The sequence below is a fragment of the Mustela lutreola genome, chromosome 3, assembly GCF_030435805.1.
Source record: "Mustela lutreola isolate mMusLut2 chromosome 3, mMusLut2.pri, whole genome shotgun sequence".
Lineage (NCBI taxonomy): Eukaryota > Metazoa > Chordata > Mammalia > Carnivora > Mustelidae > Mustela > Mustela lutreola.
Genome location: NC_081292.1, coordinates 185,524,839 through 185,546,200, shown reverse-complemented (window position 1 = coordinate 185,546,200; position 21,362 = coordinate 185,524,839). Strand labels below are relative to the sequence as shown.

Below are 21,362 nucleotides of genomic sequence, written 5' to 3'. Positions count from 1 at the left end.
GCCTTCCCTGCTCTAAAGCATGGTCACGATATGGAGGATATTTTCAGACTATCCTTTGGTACTGTACTATATGTGAGCGCTTTCCTTCCTTGTGTGGAAACCTATGCCGTTCTCCTGTGTTTATTCTACTACTCCAGTGAGAGGATGACACTGGCAGGAAACACAGCACCATGTCTCAGTCTCCTTCTATTTTCTTTAATGAACGATGCCTATTTCAAAAAGATAATATCTAGAAACACACAATTTTCGTAAATGGTTGCTGTTTTTCCAGGTCCTCAGCCTTCAGAGAAACCCTGCCAAAAGATTCTTCCTGAAGTACCAGTTACCCTTTGGCTCTTTCTTCAAAACAGCATCCTGAGCTATCCTGAATTGCTGTTTCTATGCCTTCAAACACCAGAGATTACCTGCTCAATGCTTTTTTTTTTTAAAAAAATGAGAGTAAAACAGATATGGTGACACTATTTTCAATCCTCATCACTTCCCTCTCCAAACATTTAGATTTAGTCATACGGTTTCTCCTGACATTCGTTTATTTTTATGTGTTCATCTGGAAGCAGAATTTGTTTGAAGTCTTCGAACTTCGCTGCTGGTGTTTTTCTCCGATGATCTTTAAAAAGTTGTAGATCTCAGAGATATAGACATGAAAATCGCAATAAACACGACAGCTTTCAAAATGTACAGGGCTGCATATCCGATGTGGAGTTCAGTTTCTAGTCTTGTTGTAGCTGTCTTCATCTTAGTTACTCCTACCTGAGAACTTGGAACTCTTTCCTGGGGCTCTAGCTTAGTAGATACAGTTACAGTAGATACAGATACAGTTAGTAGATACAGATACAGATGACTGCTTACTTGTCAAGACCACTGCATTGTCTGAAGGAGAGATCGACAACTCTGCAACATCTTCCTCATTTTTCACCGGTGAGTAGCGCACCAAGAGGTTGGTCAATTCAATGGATGGAGGTGGGGCCCAGGTGACACGCATCGTGTCTGGACCAACATTGGTGAATCGCAGGTCAGTGGGAGGAGGAACAGCTGGTTTCAAAGAAGGAGGAACACCAGGTCAAGATAGTTTGAAAATGAAAGTTAACCCAAAGAGCTGGGAAGCTAAAAAACAATAACTCATGCATAAAGGAAATGAGTCACCATCATGCAAACGATCTAATCTAAATCTAATCTAAATCATAGTGAACTACTGTTAAAAATAAAACACTACACACAGTACTGTTAGGCCCCTTTAACCTTTCTGCCATCGGTACATATCAAAGAATAATTAGCATCTGCTTCCAAATACGTGGATTTGAAGTGCATTATAAATACCACTGACAGTTATTTTATCCCAGGCTGAAGAGGCTTAAGTTGCCACACAGCAGAGAGAAATACAGCGGTGCTTTCTGAAGAAACACATGCACACAGACAAAAAGACAAGAGAACCTAAGTTTCCCCTGACCCGAGGTGACTACAGCTACCGGCATTGCTACAATCCCGCTCCGTGAACTCTACCTATAAGTGAAGAGGTTCATGCAGATTGGTTCTCGGCATGTTTCTTACCATGCAGGGCAGAGAACCTTTGTAATGTTGCATGCTCAGCCCCAGACTGGTTAAAGAGGAGTTTTTTGTTTTGTTTTTACCTAGCCATGGCAAGGCAATCCACCATGCTCCAAAGTTTCTTTTTCTCCTCTGTCAAAACACCCCTCTTCCAATTCACCCTACATTTTACTGGGATTTTAGTCAACTACAGAAAAAGAAGACGGTGGGCTTTCTCGAAGAGTAGAAGGAAGGGCATCCTGGTACGTTTGGAAGTACCTTTAGTATTAACTGGTGCTCACAACACAATTTGGTACTCATGCAAGATACGTTAAAAAAATAAAACAACTCCAGGTGGGCAAATTCATTTAACCTTTGCCATTTTGCATCGAACAGATCAGCTCTCTCTAGCTTTATGCACATTTGTGGTTTAAATGAAAGTGTATTTAAGACCACGTGCACATGCCTTCGACCCATCGGCTTAGCCTATACGTCCGATTCCTCACCCGCCCCCAACCCATCCTCCCTCTCCTAACGGCTGGCAAATTGCTGGCTTTCCCCGTGAAACGTCCGTCTTTAACCAGAGTGACTGTTGGCAGCATGCAACACCATCCATGTCTCAAACACAGAAGTTTTCAAAATTCACCCGTTTGCTGTGTCAGTGTAGTAGGGGCACTCTCTCCGCCATTAATGAGAGTGATAACGCTGATGTCATAGTCAATGCCCGGCTCCAGCCCTGTAACTGTGTAGTATCCTACTGAGGAGTCCACAAAATCTTCAAAAATAGGGATACCTTCTCCTGCCGCAACTACTGTGATGCGGTACCCAATAATGGTGGAAGAGTTTAGCGGGGTCCACCTCAGGCCGATGCTTGAATCGGTTATGTCAACAAAGCTTAGGTCAGTGAGTTGGGGCACCTCTATTGAGTTACAAAGCAAAGGGGGAGGGGCAAAAGGAAGATGGAGGCAAAAAGAGGAAAAAATAAAGCAGTGTACATCAGGTTACTAGTGGCAAACTTGACAGAATGTTAAAGCAATGATGGTAATATGCGATCTTTTCCCAATGTTCTGAAAAGACGTTCTAAGCACCATGAATATAGTTTGCTTCCCTGGGAGAGTAGAACAGGTTACAATATTCTTAGGGATCTTCTTGTATTTGAAAAGGATCTCTAAACAGTAGAGTTGAAACTCTCAGGTTCTTATAAGTCACAGGGCTGTTTAGGATGTCAAAACCATTCTTAGAATCTAGACATGATAACTGTAGTAAGTATCAGCAATGCTTTAAAAAAAAAAATGAAAACTTTTTTAGTAGGAAAACAGAGCTTACATGAAGGAGGTTTAAAAAAAAAAATCGGTCAGCGAGTTTTTCTTTCTTTTTCCGTAGAAAAACTCAAGACAATATTATGGCCATAATGCTGGTGCATTATGAATGTATGGTGTGAAACATTCAGGAGGAAGACAGGTATACTGGAGTCCAAGACCACTGCCAATATTTTGCTTAACTCATAATCGAAGTTATTTAATCAGCATTACGAAAAGCATTCTCCCAAATAGTGCAAAGGAGAATATAATCTGTTCAATGCTTTCACTGGGTCACAATCCAATTTTGGACAAAGAACAAACCTATCCCCAGATAGGTCTTTTCAATGTTGTCTTTCAGTCCACCAAGAAAGAACACCCAAAGGCGTGGCCTTTATGTCATTTCTTTTTTCAATTTTATAAAGGTAGGATTTGAAACTTTAAGATGAAGAATTGAACGTATTAGCCAAATGCTACGTCCATGCTCATGTACGGACACAGGTATGATTTTATAGATGTTGGAAATTGACATGGACTGTACAATCAGGGACAAATGTGCCGATGGGATGCATTTACCATATTACTTTTAGCCTGTCAGTACTGAGGACAGACACATGACATCATTTTAGTAATATTTCCACGTGAGCGGACAGTACAGAGTTCAAGCCGTCATGGCACTCAGTTACATCCCCATCGCCACAAACAGCATCCTGGTGAAGCGGACAGGAAAGCAGTGTAAATAGCAAGCATGTGTCCAAACAGTTGCTCTGACCTCATGGTTTTGGAGAGTGTAGTTGGGGGGGGAGGTCAGAAGTAAACCCCAAATGTACTCGACACCCTCAACCACCTGGGGATTAAGATCTTAAGCCCTACTCTAATCGAAACTGCCACTCTTAGGATAGTAGCTTATTCTTCCATTACCTGGGATGATGGTATCAGAGATAGGGACACTTTCCTTGTCATCTTTGACAGCGTAAACACTGACATTGTACTCCAGGCCGGGACTCAGGTTCTCGAAGGTGCAAGAGCTCTGATCTGCATGGACCACTTCTTCCAGAGAGTAGCCCTGTTGGCCATTTAGAGGGGTGGTGGTGATTCTATAACCAGTAATGTCTAGAGAAAACAGGAAGGAGGAAATCACTGCACAGAGCATCTGTGACCCAGGTCACCTTAAACCCGACTCCAGTGATGGACCCGCGAAGGGGAGAGGAGGAAGACTTGGCATTTATTGAGGACTCCCTGTGATTCAATGTCACAATGACCCTTTGAGGCAGGTATTAATATCCTCGGTTTAAAGAAGTTCTTGGACCAGGGGAGCAATGACCAAAGGTTTGCCCTCTGATACATCCCAGGCTTACCTGGAGTGGTGCTCCTTTCCCAGGAGACGGTAAGCACTCCAGTGTCAGGGTTTGCTTCCAGGTGCAAGTTCGTGGGTGGAGACAATGCTATGCAGAAAAAAATTTTTGAATTAAAAGTTAAAGCTAACACCAAGCACATGACCTGTGGAAAGTACTTTTTTCTTTCTCTCTCTCTTTCTTTCTCTTTCTCCCTTCCCCATTCCCTTCCTTCTTTTCAAGAGTCAGTAAAAATAAAGACGTTACACTATGAAACATGGGTGGATGGTGATTCCCTGAGAACATTTCTTTTTACAGTTAACGATTTTGCAATACTATTGAAATTCTTCCTGTCCTGCCAGTTCATAAATATTTTTGACGTGGAAAGAACAGTTCTGATAGCATAGAATAGATGACATGAGATGACCTTGCTGCTCCAAACCCAGCAATAGCTAATAAGGTAAGTGGGAATGGGAGCTTCCCCCTCATGCCATTATCAGAAGCAAAGAAGCTCTGGGACCAGGGGATCAATGACCAACGGTTTACCCTCTGATACATCCCAGGCTTACCTGGAGTGGTGCTCCTAATAGCAGCTATGTTCAAGAATAGGACCAGTTTTAAAAACTAAGAGAGGCAAAGAATTCCTCTTACGTGTCACCACTTTCTTTACAATCGGAGCATCTCTCTCTTTCCCATCCCTCAAGACGGAGATGGTGTACACATATTCCACGCCGGGAGTCAGGCCAGACACCACGATACTTCCTGACTCTGACGTCACTTCTCGTGGTGCTTCCCCTCCTTGGCTTGGTCGTACACCCAGCTAGAAGGAGGAAAGCAAAATAAACACCAAGGTCAAGTATTTCCAGAGCTGGATTACTGCAGAGAGGTTGCAGCTATGCTGTATAGAACGGGATCTCTTGCGCACACTGCTTATTGTGCTTTGTTAGGCGATGAGTTGGAGCCTGCTTGTAGCTCTACTAGACACTTTAGTGGGACGTTCCTTGGGCTGGGGGGCTAAGGTGGGAGAGGCATCTTCCAGAACCGCAGGACATTGGCTTATCATGGAAGTTTATGGAAAAATGGCATTATGTGCTGTTTTGCTTGATCAATAATCTCCAGATATAAACCAGAAGTACACAGGGGTTTTGGGCCACGTGGCAAGTTCAGTTCTACTTTCTTTGCCGCTGGAAGAAATCCTCCAGCGTTCTCTTTAATGAGTTATGAACATTCAACTTAAAGGTAGCAGCCCTTTTAACATTTTCTACTTCAGAAACATTCCTTTTGAAGAAGTATGTTCATAGCTTAAACTGCAGGACAATATATTACAAAAGAAGAATGAAAATGAAGGTGCCCATAATTTTCAATTTTTTAATATTTTGTTTCAAAACCTAGGTAATATCGTCTCATCAAACAGTGTTCAACTCCAGAGATGTCCTTTGTAGGTTATAAGGCTTCTGAAAGTCAGAATGACACGATTAAGGGAAATTTAAAACAGCAGTCTTCAAAAAGGGCTTCTCTATATTTAAGTAGCATAATCATCAACATGGCCATTTGCGTATTTCAAAAAAGAAGTGACCTTTGGTGTATTTTTCTACACAAGTAATCATGGAGATTTAGTCTTGATTTCCAATTATAGTAAATATTTCTCTCCCTACACTCTAAATGCCAAGGAAAGGAATTCTTTTAAACATATTCATTTGTATTCATCACTTCCCTAATATCATTACTTTAAAGAACATGAATTCAGATATCTACAGGGAAGACCTTAATCTTAGCTTCTATTAAGAGATTCACCCAAGGGGCTTTGAACAAGTAGAGATGAAAATGATTGGATGGAAATGTGATTTTTAAGTGACTCTGAGTCTAACTGGTCTCCCTAACTTGGTTTTCGTGAACTTGTTGACACCCATTTACAACAACACAACAAAAGGCATTTCCCTGTGTATTTTAAAATGCCATTCCCTGGGGGAAAGGACAAGAGAAAATGAGACGACAACAACCGTTCTAGATGAATATTTTGTCCTTTACAAAGCACTTCCCAGCCTCGGTCCATCCTTCTGTCCGTTTAGTGAGGGGACGGTCATGTTATCCCTCCATAGTGGGCGTCACAGAGACGCAGATGAAGACAGGTCACAGACCCCCGGTCTCCTCTGACTCCCAAACACCCTGTTTCTATCACAACCAGAAAAAAGCACTTCGGGACCTATCAAGAGATTAGGAACCCCCACAACTTACCTTAAAACCAATCCTTGGAGCAGGTGTCCATGTGATCACAATGGTGGTCTCAGTGACCTCCGTGTTGTAAGGTGGAACGGAGCTGAGGGGCTGCACTGTGAGACAGAACCAATGCACGTGTTCACACCTTGGAGTCACAGACGATGGCAGAGAACGCACAGAACGAGCATTTTTACGGAGAACCTCGGTTTACCCAGCTAGTGGATCCTACACGGAATAGCCTTTACTGGGTGGCAATTTGGAGGAGGTCAGTGCTTCCCGATCTTTCATGTGCCACACAGATGATCTGGCAGCTGGCTGAAATGCAGGGTCTGATTCTGTGGGACCAGCGTGGGGTTAAGACTTTGCATTTCCGTGATGCCCATGCTGCCAGTCCATGAGTCATACGTCAGGAACAATGGCCTCAATGACCTCAAAAGACACTTTTGAGACCTCGGATTCTTTGATTTGTGTCTTTTTATCAAGTTTGGGATTTGAGTTTTATGATAGTAAATTTCCCTCTACGGTCCGTATAAAATCCCAGTTGAAACGTAAAACTGGTCTCCACAAACTGGTTATCCTTCTGCTTTTTAGATCATTAGTCGGAGAACAACTGTTAAATCATAGATGTGATCTGAAAATAGCTCTGTGCTGAATTATTCCATAACGATGGTCAATTACTTTTGGTTGCAATGAGAAATACCATATGAAAATTCAACAAAATCTGCCACTATGGGCTTACTTAGAAATCCTAAAGATTCCTTAAATACGTGATTATTCATTGAGGATAATCACATTACAAAAATTTGGTACTCTGCCACTGGAATTAGGAATTAGAACAAGTTAATTTGGCATCTCTAGCGTCCTGACCTCACTGTTGTTATTCCTCTCAGTGAAAATACTACTTTAAAAAACAAAACAAAACAAACAAGAGAAGAAGTATGTGTACACACACTTAAGACAGACATTTTCAACAGTCTACAAATCTTATTACAGATTTAGAACCTCTAAAATATAATAAGCTGAACAACTAAATCTTGGAATAAAGGGAATAAGCATTGCCAAGACATTTGAACAGGGTGAGTCAAACTCAAGGGTTATGAATGTGTTGCCAGCCCGGGTCACGTATTTGGTGCCTTCATAATTCCTTCCTTTTTATGTCCCAACCAAATTCTGCATCCACTGGGGGGGAGGGGAACCTATTGAATGCATTTATGCTAAACTATGAATGGCCAGGGAGACAGTTATCCTCTGGAGGTACACGATGGAGATTCAAAGTCTTAAGACCCCGCTCACTCCTCAAATCCAGTCCCAGGTTTTCCCTTCGACCATGCGGGGATATGGGCACCAACGCAATTCTCCCAGTTTCCAGGCTGGCCTTGAATGTGTGACTTTTTAAAAAATTGCTTTGAAAATACTATGTGGAAAAAAATAAAATAAAATATGTGTGTGGGCTACTCTGTAATGACTCCTCTAACGGTTGACCTGATATTCTACTGTTTAGTGAGCCGATTCCTAACTACACTATTATTTCGATGGTGTCTTCGGGGGAACCAGGATGGGTGACCCATGATGCCTTCCCAGAGTCTCTGAAAACATACACCACTTGGCAGCTGCTGACTTTGCCAACATGCCATGGCTTGCCCCATGGGACCATGTTAATAGCCACAAAAATAAATAAATAAATAACTAAATAAAAATTCCGAGAGCAAGGAGCTTCTCGCACAGAACATCTGTGAAAGCCACAGATTTTCCACAAATTACATTCTCTTCAACTGTCTTGGGCTTTAAGACTGGGTGTTTTCTATTGCTTCAGCCAGCCAACCAGCATCTTCCCAAGTTTAAGACGATGCTCTCTGCCTGGGAAGACCATTACAGGAAAATCTCCAAACCACAAAGCCACAAACTGATGTCAAACAAAGGATGTGACTGTAAGTATGAGTTATGGGTTCTGGCAGGTCTTGTCAGGTGAAGAACAGCCTGGCTGTTAAAGAAATAAAATTTGCCCTATTTATGAAGAAGCAAGCTGTATTTTCCCCAGAAACAGCAAACTAGCCCTCCTCCCCATGCCACTCCCCCCCCCAATTTTCCCCCACATTTGCTTTTAAGAATTTAGCATAAGTATAAAATCCAGAAAAGTTATTTCCACAATTAAGCCTGGTGAGACGGTTAAAAAGCTACAGAAACTTACAGCAATGGCAAAAATATGCAAGCCGTACTAATGTTTACAGCCTCAGAAAGTACTTTAAGTTCAAATGAAGTTGTGGAACTGCCTACTTAAGTAGGTTTATTTAAATTGAAGCTTTGCTTGGTTGAACTGTTTTCATTCTCATTCTTTCCTCAATCATCTATTCAGTGAACAGTTTTTGAAGGTAGACTGCATGCTGGCACTATGTTAGCCTTTATCTGGTAAAAATCAGTTTTGAAAATCAGTACTTTAACTCAAATAGAATTGTATTTTATAGAAATATGCTGTGCAATGCATCAATGTAACGTGGCCAATATATCAAAGTCTGCAAAAGGATTTGGAATAGTCTATATTGACTCATTATACTTAGTTGTTGCTACTTACTTAATGATACTTAATTATTGTTAGTATCATTAGAAGTGTTTTTTCTTTTATGGGCACTCTACCCAACAGGTCTCATGTTAAGGAGTGAAAAAGTAAAAAGTATAATTTGTGGAATTAGATGTGGTCAGTATAATGCTTAATCTACTGAAATCTCTATTCTAATTCATGAAAGGCATCTATAAAATAGATATTTACAAGAAATACATTGACCCTGATTTCATATTAATAGATTCTAGAGTATCTTAGTAACACATAACATAAAACAGCAAAATTAAGAGGTTAACTTATGAATGAAAAGCAGATTTTACTTGCTCATAATTAGCAATTACTTAAGAAAAGGACTTCACTTGCCCAAAATCCTACACCCAGTTTAAGTAGAAATACATTTTTGGTAAGTTATGAATTCTTACTGGAAAAGTTTGTGGAGAATTTTCTTTGGGAAGTAAATTCCTTAGTTACTTACAATCAAACCTACATTCACTTTTTGAAGGCTTCTTTAACATCTTTATTTTTAAACACTTCTGGAAAAGTGCAAACTAGTTCGCATTCGTAGTATATGTTGAAAAGGGTTAGGTGCTTCTATAATTCAAAATGTCGAGTTAAAAATAACAACTGAAGCTCAGGTAGAAATTGGGGGTCTCCTAATTCTTTGTAATATAAATGAGAATGTTTTTAATAGAACTCAATTTATGAGTTCTTTATACATGTCTTTATTGTGATGTAGATATGTAGGAGCTTTAAGGCCACTTTCCATAAAGTGTGCAGCAGAAAAGGACAGACGTGACCAAAAATTGTCAGTCTTCCCTCTGGGGAACTTCAAGAGTCATTTAAGGAAGATGAAAAGAAAAAAAAAAATGTATTCTTTTCTGCAGAAATACTTTAATCTGCTACAGTGTCATAAAGAAATCCTTTCCTTAGCTTCTTGCTCTGTTGGTTTCCATTCAGTTGGTAACTCTTCATTCTACACTTAACTGCTGTCCTAGGGCACCCAAAGTGGGAGGGTGTAGACATCCATGCTGGTTTGGTTTCCTCCCCCAACTGGTGTTTGCTGTAAATTCCTTCAATACAACATTCGACTTTCAAATAACTGGGTACTTCAGACTGCGTTACTCACAGTGGTCCCAGAGGAAATAAGTTCGGCCACATTTGTAATTTAACTTTCACCAAGATTTTCTTTCTGGGGGCGCCTGGGTGGCTCAGGGTGTTAAAGCCTCTGCCTTCAGCTCAGGTCATGATCCCAGGGTCCTGGGATCGAGCCCCGCATCAGGCTCTCTGCTCTGCAGGGAGCCTGCTTCCTCCTCTCTCTCTGTCTGCATCTCTGCCTACTTGTGATATCTGTCAAATAAATAAATAAAATCTTTGGGGAAAAAAAAAAAAAAGAAAGAAAGAAAATCTTGCTTCTGAAAACGATCAACTGAACCGAATCGCGTGCTTCGTGATTTCTATCCTGGCACAAGCTCCTCAGTGTCTGATAACCACCCACGGATTGAGGGGCTGGTCCCTGACCACACTTTGAGTAGTGGCACTGCTTTAAATCTTCCTTTTTACTTAAACCTCGTACTAAGGTATTTTAAGTTAAATTTTTTTAAAAATTGGATGAAGCACGGAGGATGTAAATTCAGGTAAGAACCTATGAAATCACAAAGACAAGACATTCAAACATTGGCTTACGAGTGGTGAAGACCCCGGTGACTTTAGGGCTCTGCTGGTTGCCTTTGACTGCGACGAGGGATGCGGTATACTCAGAAGCGGGCTGCAGATTCCTCAGTGGGTACTGTGAGGCCGAGGGACCCACATTGTACTGCTTGGGCTGGCCTCCCCGGGTCGGGCCCACAGTCAGTCGGTACCCCGCTATCCGGGCCCGAGGAGGAGTCCAGGTCACTAAGACAGTGGTGTCCGTTTCATTGGTAAACTGGAGGTTAGTGGGAGCATCCAATTCTAGAAAAAAGATGAAACACACCAAGAAATATTTGACCCTCAGTCATGATCATCCCGAAACTCAAAAGCTTCACTGGATTTTCTAAACCTTCCTTAAAGCTGAAACTCAGTAAAACTCAAAACCTTGGAAACGTGGAGCCAGTATGAGATAGAGGGCTACATGGAACTTTGCAAAATGGTTTTAATCATGAGAAATTGCTTTTTTTTTTTTTTCCCACTTGACTTTGGTCCTGAGGAAAGTCCAATTTTCTAGCATTTCTTTCCCATCACCCTCTGATCTTATACTAACATTGTAGAGATCACATCATCAAAACAGAAAAAATAACCAAAAAAATAAACCTCTCATGAATGTCACAATGCACTCTGAACCGAACAGGTTAAGACATGGGAGAGAAGCCCCAAAATACGAGGGCAAGATGAAACTCTACACGGGACAGAAAGAATATCGTGTGCATGTATTGAATGAATAGTCCTTTGCTAAAGAAATAAAAGTAATTTTCGCATGATCCGTGTTAGCTAATAATTATAGCATATCCGTCAGAATCACAGCAGGACGCTGGTGAGTGCGCACTATCAGACTATCAGAAAGAATCACACAAACCGTGAGTGTTCTTCAGTGTGATAGCTAGAACTTTCTCTGCAGTGAATTAAAACACTTTCCAGATGAAGGAAATGCTTACAAGGTAATCCAGTGTAATAAGTGAAAAAACTGGACATGGGTCACAATGACAGCAGTCTACATGGCCAGCCCCATTGCTTCCTAGCTCTGGGACTTTACAGACTGCAGAATTTTCTATCAGCTTCAATTTCTTCACAAACCCAATGCGGATGAGAAGACCTTCTTCATTAGGTCAAGGAGAGTATTAAATATAAGGACCATGCTCGTAAAGAACCAAGCAGAGGCCCTGGGACTTCAGATGCAGTGACTGTTTCAGCAATGACTATTTATAAATAATTCTATAAAAGGTTAAGAGCATACATTTGCATTTTGATCTAGGTATTTTTAGTTACAGAAAATATCCTCAAATTTACAATCCATGTCTCTGTCAGCAAAGAAAATCAGGTTCTCTTAAGTTGCCTCTCTTGGTGCCATCACCCGCTACGTGGGTAGGCGTATTCGGGAAATGGGTCACTGTTGAGCATCCGTGGAGCTGGTCTCAGAGTAACGACGTGCTTCACGTCCACGATGCATTCCCTCACCCACCGGGTATCTCCTTATCTCTAACCCGACCCCCAGGACTTAACGTTTTGCTGTGCCTTCACCACAGATTGGGAGTCAAGGTGGAGAGAGTCGGGAGCAGGACATACTGGTTGTTTGTTCCGCCGTCAGAGGCTTGCTCTCCCTCCCCTGGTTCACAGCGAAGACCTTGAAGTGATAGGTGACCCCAGGGGACAGTCCGGTGACTTCCGCAAAGGCATTCCTGCTGATGGGCAGCCTCTGGCCGTGTTCCCCAGGCAGGTTGACAGGGATCACGTCCACGCGGTAGCCGGTCACCGCGCTCTCGGGGGGGCTCCACATGATGGTGATCTTCACGTCCGTCACTTCCACAAACTGCAGGTCCCGAGGAGGGGGAACTTTATCTAACAGACAAGAGCCAACTGGTCATTCACAATTCCTGCTGAGGTGTATTTATTTTAAGCCAATTTCCTGGATGTAAGGAAATTCGTGGCGCCTCTCATTTCAAAGCAATGCTAAGTTTTGTCTCTCCACCAGAGAATGTGTGTTTCTGTTTATATTTCCATAGTTCAGTCATCCTGCTTACACAGGACATCTGAAGCTTTTTATTTCACTTAACCTAAAATGTGTAGGTAAGCAGATGAGTTTCCAATGTATTAAGTGTCCTGTTAAGGAGTTTAAAATACACACACACACACACACAACCAAAAAACAAAACCAAAAAATACCCTAATTGTGACAACAGAAAAAATTTGGCTTGCATTTTACTGAGCCATTTTGTAAAACTTTAAAGTAACAGAGGAACGAACACCAAAGTTTCTGGGGAAAAGAGCCAGCTTTGATAAATTAGTTTATAGCATGGACATTTCAGCCAAATTTCTTAAGTTGAAGGATAAGCTCATCTGTAAGATTACTTGCACACAGGAACTGTTGACAGAGATAAAACAGCCCTCCCAGAGAAATAATAATTCTTGGGTCTCCCACTTCTGGTCCACCCCAGCAGGCTAATGGAATGAGCCTGGTTGTATTCCTCCGATAAAAGGGAGGTTAAGCGTCTTGTCTTGCTAAGCCCTGAAAGGTAGGCTAGCACAGGAGGGGGCTCTCAGTTACCTGAACGCGGGACACCTGTGGTTTCCTGTTGGATGAAAACAGGAGTACTTTCTTGGTTTTCTTCCACCGCATAGATGGTGATGTTATACTGGACACCAGGTTGCAAGTCACTAAGGGTGACGGAGTTGGCAGTTTCAGGAAGGTTGAGCTCCGTGCTGCTGCCTTCTACTGAGGGCGAATACACTATTCTATATCCTGCAGATTCAAGGGGGTGAAGTTAGCCACACAGTTTTATGAAACAGAGGTTTAACGAGTCCTAAATCTCTCTTCTCTGAAAAGCCCTTAGACTCTTGCTGGATTAGTCTAGAACTAGAGATGCTTTCTGACTCTTTACATGTTCCTACTTCCTATCAGGACTGTTCAGTACAAAGATAAAATAAGAGCAGTCTTGCAATCCTTTTTAATAATAAATATCATCCTCGAAGATCCAAGATCCTTAATAAATGTCTATTAGAGATGCTATGAGGTGAAAATATTCATGTGAAAACGACTTCTTCTCTTTGAGCTCTAGGCAATGAAAGCAATTAATGAACAACCTTGAGCACAGATCGTCTAGCGCTGTCTGCATCTTTCCCAAACTTCAGAGGCAGTGGAGTAGCTTAATGAGCTAAGACGGCAACTGGGTTACCTCTTTAAGAGTAAGTCCTAGGGGCACCTGGGTGGCTCAGTGGGTTAGGCCGCTGCCTTCAGCTCAGGTCATGATCCCAGGCTCCTGGGATCGAGTCCCACATCAGGCTCTCTGCTCAGCAGGGAGCCTGCTTCCTCCTCTCTCTCTGCTTGCCTCTCTGCCTACATGTAATCTCTCTCTGTCAAATAAATAAATAAAATCTTTAAAAAAAAAAAAAGAGTAAGTCCTAGAGTGAGGTTTTCAGAAAAATTACCCCTCTTCGACCTCAGAAATGCCTGGTTTAGTAAGTCAGGGAGCTGGCTTTCGAGGTTTTGTGTGTAAGTGTGTATGTGTGTAGGGGGGTCAATAAAATGGACATGATGGGAAATAATCTGTAAGAAGCAGAGCTGTAAGACTTGAAAATAATCACATTCTGAATTACTATTACACACACACGTACACACACACACCCCTCTACCCTAGTCTAGAGTTATGTAGGAGAGTTAAGTGGTATCCCTGTCCACAGGTCAGAACTGGCTCCCTCACCACCCGTGGTGTCAAGATCAACATGGCAGCCAAAAGGGAGGCCAGCATCACCTGTGATGGGCGCCTGGGGTCTGCTCCAGCGAACAACAATCGAGGTGTCGTCAACTCGGTCCACAGCAGGGTCAGGAGGCGCATCCGGAGCTAACAGAAAATGAAAGGAGCACACGATGATAACAGTCAGGAAATACTGCTCGAGGCCTATTCTGCAGAAAAAAAGCTTCTCTTTACAGAGTGTACGACACACGTACCTGTAGTCTGCGAAGTAGACAGGATCAGGCTCTGTTCTCCTTCCTCAGATATCTGATAGACATTGACAATGTATTTCCGGCCAGGAAGCAGGTCAGGGATGTTCACAGAAGTGGCCGTGCTTGGAAGATCTTTAAAATAGAAAGGAAAGGTTACCAGTCAGAGCAAACCAATCCCCGAACTCGCTCCACAGCCTGGAAGAGAAATATTGTTAAAACTACATATTCATGAGGGAAGAGGGCGAGTCTAGAAGGAAGTGTTCTAATGGAGAATCAATAATATCAATGCATTATGGGATAACTTTTCTTTTGTTCCCCATTTTTTCGAAATTTTTTTTCTCTAAAGAGATGTAATTTGTACAATCCACCCCCAATTTGTAAAAGTAGCTCTCTGTAGTTAAAAAAGTCAGGGTGATGGTTATGGGCAGGAGACGACGGGAAAGGAGGTATGTTCTTTTCTTATACTGTGCACCTCCAAAGGCTAACATTTTCATCTGTGGTCTTCAAACTGGCAATCACTTCCCTAAAGAAAACCCTGGGAGCTCCTGGGTGGCTTAGCTGGTTGAGCGTCTGATGCGATTTCAGCTCAGTTCATGATCTCAGGGTCTTGAGATCAAGTCCCATGTAGGGCTCTGCACTCGGTGCGGAGTCTGCTTATCCCTCTCCCTCTGCTCCTCTCCCTGTTCTCTTGCTCACATAAATAAATAGTAAAATCTATTTTTAAAAAAATTATGAAAAAGAAAACACTATGGTTTTATAGACCTGTACCCAGGCAAATGGGTAATGTTGCTCATATTGGGAACCAGGAAAATGTGAGCATGGCTCAGGAAAATCCCAGCTTCGTTCTAGAAATGCCAGCTCTGTCCCTTCCTCACACTGGAAGTTTGTTCAGTCCAAGCTGTCAACCGGTTCCAAAGCCATCATGACGGCACTTGTAGCTTACCGAGATACTGTGGTTCATCTCCCTCCTCACTCAGCTCGTATTCCACACGGAATCCTGACACAGTGTCTGAAGCCGAGACCCACGAGACCACAAAGCTGCTGGCTGTGATTTCAGTCACAGATTCAGATGTGGCCACAACGGGAGAAAGGGGTGTCGTCTCTCCTGTCACGGTGTTGCCTAGAGGGTCACAGAAAGGGGAGAGGGGACCTTCAGCCGTGGAGAGCATTTACTACTGTCACCTACAGAACACCATTAAAAGAAAAGGTTGGAAGAATAGGACTTGGGAAGCAAACCACTTCCTGAGGAACGCAGGCACAGCCATGAGGACGGGTGGCATACGTACTGGTCACAGGGGGGCTGGTGCTGGTGGTAGTGAAGTCAAAGCGTGTCACCTCTCGGTGCCCATAGTGCTGGACACTGATGAGCTGTCCCTCATATACCACACCTGGCGTCAGGCCTTTGATAGTGTATGAATTCAAGTGGCCAGGAATGGTAGCTTCCTTCCAACGGCCTGGAGAATTTTTCTAAAGATTTAAAAGAAGTCACGTAAGTATTCACAAGGATGAACATTCAGAGATGATATTGATTAGTCTTCAAAGAACGAGGCACCTAGGCAGCTCCATTGTGGAGGAAAAATCATGGAAAACAGGAATCAGAACAGGGACCTATAGCAGAGTTTAATATTAATAATAATTATTATCATAGCTAATATGTACTGGTAGCTCACCATGTGCCATCAACTGGGCTGTTTTACTTGCATTTGCTCATTTAAACTTCCTATCTCTCTTCCTTCCAAGTTAACGGTATAGTTGCCTTCATGTTACAGGAGAAGAAATAGTATTATATGACATGCCCAAGGCCACCCTGTCACAGGTGCTGGACACCTTCCTTTTTGCCAGACTGATGAAGAATCCAAGTTTTGGCTCTCTCATTTTTTAAATTTCTACAATGAACAGAGCTATATTCTTCTCTGAAGTGGCAAAGGCCATGTATTCTATCTTTCACTAAGTAGGATACAAATTTCTTGCCTTGCAGAAATAGTAAAAAGTATAATCCTTCTTTGTGACTCAGTTCCTGAGACCATCACATATAAGGTTCCCCTGGTCTGGCTGTATGACTCACTCTTGGGTATGAATTACCCCATCAGAAGTAGTTCCCAACTTTGGGCAAGACTGCAGAAGAATGTGATTTCGGTTTATTTAATCTTTGATTCCAGTTTACATTTTCATATCCTGTCCAACTTCATTAACATGTCATGGATCATAAATCTCATTGCAATAAAATGTGTGGAAAAGAAACAGCCTTACTTCAAACAAGACGAGATCCTTTTAAGTGTAAATATTCTAAACTAAGTCAAAATAAATTTTTAATGCCCAGTAACATCTTTAAATTATCCAATCAACCACTTCCTCGATAATTCAAATATTCAAGTGTCCGTTTATATTTTTGAAATCAACGAAACGGATCCTCAAATACCCTGAAAAAAGCCCTGCAATTAGTCATGGCAATTAGCTCAGATTTAATGATAAATCTTTTGTTCAATGTGAACTTTTCTAGATAGTTAGCTATCAAAAGAAAATACTCAAACACAAAATCTCAGGTAACATCCATTGAGAAAAAAACCTGAAAATTCTTTGTTTTTTTTTTTAAAGACTTTATTTATTTATTTATTTGTCAGAGAGAGAGAGAGAGAGAAAGAGAGAGAGAGCACAAGCAGGCAGAGGCAGAGGGAGAAGCAGGCTCCCTACTGAGCAAGGAGCCCAATGTGGGACTCGATTCCAGGATCCTGGGAACATGACCCAAACCAAAGGCAGCAGCCCAACCGACTGAGCCACCCAGGCATCCCTGAAAATTCTTAATTGTTAAAAATCTCAAATTCATCACTGCAGTTTTTTTGAAGACTTTCCAATTCAAAGTATATTTTATACCTCTCTGTAAATGTTCCTTATTACAGAGATCTTCTGTAACAACTCAGAGTTAGCTTTAAAGTAAATAAAATTGGTGATGAAACAAAAAGATGAGAAACAAGGTTTTTAGGGGAAAATATAGTGATCTCACTGACTAAAATCTACTACATACAAAGTTCTGGAAGTGGCTGATTCATATACCATGGATAAGAGTACAGAGTATACTACAAAAAGAAAATGATTTTACAGCTTGAATTTTTTTCTCCAGGAGTTTAAATACAACTGCACAGGGCAGTCAAAGGTTTCATTTTGTTATTTATTTGTTTGTTTTTTTATTTAAAGAGACAAAGAGAGTATATGGCAGGGGGAGGGGCCGGGGGAGAGGGAGAAGCAGGCTCCTTGCTGATTAGGGCACTGACAGACCCTGGGATCCAGACACAGCTGAAGGCAGACGCTCAACCAACTAAGCCACCCAGGCACCCCCCCCAACCACCCATTTTGTTTCTAATTGCTAGAATTTGATAGCTATGACTAAAAGTGGGGATTTTTCTCCTGTGTTTAAAACAGTGTTTCTCAAGTTACAAGTCATGAATTTTGGAAGTATAGCAGGCAGGTCTAAAGGATAAGAAAAACTAAAGCTTACTAGACCAATACCTTCCTCTGTAGGATTTCTTCAATTTCTAGATGGTTCTTATTAGAAAATCATAAGGTTCACTTTTTAAACAAACCGTCATTCCTCATGTATTCTTCCCTCCAACCCTCTCTTCCCTTCTATCTAAATAACTTCAGAGGATCAAAAATAATGTTTTAAGAAGTGCTCTCTTATGAAAATGAATCCAAAGAGCTAAATACTGATTTTTCAAATCATGGAAATGATGCCCATCATTGTTTTCCTCTGACAGAGTTCCAAGACATGAAACCTTCAGATTCTCTTCCCATATTGGGGAAGAATCGTTTCTGGCATTATCATTTCTAAGTCCTTGTTAAGAAGATCGTTCTAAATACCAAATCTTTCTAAATCCTTCCAAATACCAAAAAAGCTAAATCTTTATGTCAAGCCACAGATAGTCAGTCAGATCTGTGGGCTCAAAAGTTGGAAAAAAGAATGTTTAGGACGTGTTAATTTCGGTAGCCTCAGTGTGCGCAGTTTCTGAGTGGGATACTCACAGGCTTCCATCTGAGAATGTACTTGGAAATGTGAGATGGTTCTGGGGCATTCCACTGGATAGGGTGAGAATTGGGTTGACTGGGGGTCTCGGTGATGATTACTTGGACGGGACCAGTTGTGCCTGAAAATGAAAATGTGAGATTTGGTGATCTTGGGTATTCACTTACTTTAGCTTAAAAGTTACTGCAAATGGATGGTCATCATTAAAAGACGGTTTTATTTATCAGTAAATGTGAGTAAAAAAAATAAAAAATTCTGGGATTATTTTTTTACATCTTGACCTTGGAAATCAATGCCACAAAATCCTTTCTTAGTCGATAGATCATCGTCTATCACATGAGAAATGCAAATAGAACTTGTTTATAGCAAATAAAATTTGAAAAATGCCACTGTTTGTTTTCCTCTCAATTTTCAAAGAATTTTGAGAAAATTGCGAAACTATTCAAACCCAAATAAAGCGACACAGAACCCAAACTCTATTTATCATACTGAGCTGCTTTAAAGCAAATTCTCATTTGTAAAGGCTTTCATCAAGAATGTATCTACCCACGAAGAAGAAAACATTCCAAAGGCCATGGGACATGATGTAAAACACACATATTTCTAAATGAGATAGAATCCTTAATGAATAAATTACAGACTCAGTTTTCTTTCTTTTTTTTTTTAAGTAAGTCTTATTTAAGTAATCTCTATACCCAATCTGGGGCCCGAACTCATTACCCCCAGATCAAGAGTTGCGTGCTCTTTTGACTGAGCCAGACAGAAGCCCTAAGACTCAGTTTTATTTCTTATCAGCCAAAGCATCCTATTGGGGGAAAGGTTAAGTTTTAGTTTTACTCAGTAAGTATACTCTAAAATCCTACCACTGAGTGCTCAAATTATTAAGAGATCAAACTTCTTTTTTTTCAAAGGCAGTTACCAACTGAAATGGCATTTTGAAGTATATACTAAATTCAGTATTTCCATATCTCAATATACATGACTGTTTCCAACAAAATTTAAAGTCTGATTTTGGTTCTTCTTCTTCTTCTTTTTAAAAAAACCATATAAGAGAAGTAGAATTAATTTCTTAGTAGTGTAGACTCCATTTAGGATAATAATGAAATAGCTAGAGAATTTAAGCTTACAGCATAGAACACCATCTTCTTCCTAAAGACTGTCTTTTTTTATGATGTCAATCAATGTTCTACTTATTGGATATAAAAATAAAGTTCCTTGCCATAACCTTTCCAAGAATTTCTAACTGCTACTCTATCAAAAGAAAGCAACATTTTGCAAGTCTCATAAAGCATTTCACCTGTATGTTAACAGATTTAAGTTTTCTGAAAGCTCTTAGGGAAAAAAAAAATAGTCATCTTTGAACTTAATTGTTATGCTGTTCAATCCTCTCTGCAGACAAGATATTCTATGGCAAAATAAGTACAAAGCTTGAATATCTGTGTAGATTCAAAAGTTTTAGGACAATATACTCACTTCTGCACTGGGAATAATTCAAAGTGGTTGGAAGACTAACAAATATTCTCTGAGTCTTAATTTCATTTAATGCACATATTTCTAAACCAAAATACCAAAATTCATGCATAAGATTATCCATTTTCCATTCTAAAGGAGGGTATATTTCACAGAACATGGAAGGATGTGTGTTCTCATCAACTGGCAGAAGTTAATTACACGTCATTTTTTAAATTACCCCTTCTGTTCATGAAGATCCTTGCAAATACAAGTGTACTTAAATTTATTTAATTTAATAAATTTTAAAAAATAAGACATATAATAAAGTAAAATGTCAGAGACGTGACTTCTGGGAACATCAGTAAATACAGGAATATCACGTCCTTAAATTCTTTACAATAATTGGCCTAAGGTTGTTTAAATATCGATGCAGATTTCTCCACTGTAAGCAATGCACACGCCAGAGGGGACTATCTGTAATAGGTGCCTGGGCGTGTGTGAGGGCAGGGGTTACACGGGAAAGCTCTGTACCTTCTTTTCAATTTTGCTGGGAACTGCTCCAAAAAAACCCCAGCCTTTAATTAAAACCAAAAGTTTTGATGGTAAAATGTCTATTAAGTTTCCGAAAGACATTATGAATGTCTTTTACTGCTCACCTTTAACCCTGATCATGTTCCTGGGTCCATGAGGAGGAGGTGGTGGGGAGGAAAAGATGACTCAGTGGTTTTTACCTCCGTGATGGAGCAAAACTACAGAAGTTTCTTTTCTTTCTAAAACTTAAAGCATTGGTTCGAAATTGTTTTGAAATTCACGCTTGTACCGCAGCCCACCCTTAAGGGGGTTGCACTGAACAGCTGTGTGGGTTCATGCATTTAGTATATTTTTGTTCAGAAAGAAAAGAGACTGTGTCCATCATCTGTAAGGTCAACTCAATTCTGATTACCACTCTACCTTAATCTACATATGATCTGAAGACAGGAAGTCTGAAAATTCCGACATCATTTACATCAGTTAGATTCAATAAAACTAAAATTAATCTAGTGGTGTATACTAGCAATTACCATTGTAAAAACTTGACTTCCTCTCTTACTCAGTCTGACCAAGCTTAACCAGAAAACCGTTAAGTAAAAATATGACACGACGTGTATACTTTTAAAATCGGTTTAAAGTAAGGCTGAAAGGAATCATTTCCAGTAACGATGACCCTGAGGAAGTTAAATATTTATGCGTTTGTGACTCAGTCCTTTTTTCTCTCTTTTATTTGCTGAGATCTGTGCTTTTCCTAGCTGTTTATTGACAAACCAAATGCCTCTTATCTTCTGTTCCT

The 21,362-nt window shown here is 40.8% G+C and overlaps 1 protein-coding gene across 12 annotated transcripts in view; it reads right to left on the bottom strand.

Annotated features, from left to right (window-relative positions):
• The window catches only part of FN1 (fibronectin 1), a 66,216-nt gene that overhangs the window by 26,594 nt on the left and 18,260 nt on the right, over window positions 1–21,362 (bottom strand). For 6 of the 12 annotated variants that reach the window (XM_059168112.1, XM_059168111.1, XM_059168117.1 and 3 more), the window contains exons 13-26: window positions 18,583–18,704; window positions 15,852–16,032; window positions 15,509–15,685; window positions 14,569–14,697; window positions 14,372–14,461; window positions 13,168–13,362; window positions 12,189–12,461; window positions 10,614–10,880; window positions 6,392–6,486; window positions 4,808–4,976; window positions 4,181–4,267; window positions 3,744–3,935; window positions 2,171–2,443; window positions 850–1,032 (exon numbers count right to left, since the gene is read on the bottom strand). In XM_059168112.1, coding sequence (XP_059024095.1) covers window positions 850–1,032; window positions 2,171–2,443; window positions 3,744–3,935; window positions 4,181–4,267; window positions 4,808–4,976; window positions 6,392–6,486; window positions 10,614–10,880; window positions 12,189–12,461; window positions 13,168–13,362; window positions 14,372–14,461; window positions 14,569–14,697; window positions 15,509–15,685; window positions 15,852–16,032; window positions 18,583–18,704 — 2,433 coding nt within the window. The remainder of the gene's footprint in view (window positions 1–849; window positions 1,033–2,170; window positions 2,444–3,743; window positions 3,936–4,180; window positions 4,268–4,807; window positions 4,977–6,391; window positions 6,487–10,613; window positions 10,881–12,188; window positions 12,462–13,167; window positions 13,363–14,371; window positions 14,462–14,568; window positions 14,698–15,508; window positions 15,686–15,851; window positions 16,033–18,582; window positions 18,705–21,362) is intronic. The other 6 variants (XM_059168118.1, XM_059168122.1, XM_059168123.1 and 3 more) reach the window with 1 other exon arrangement.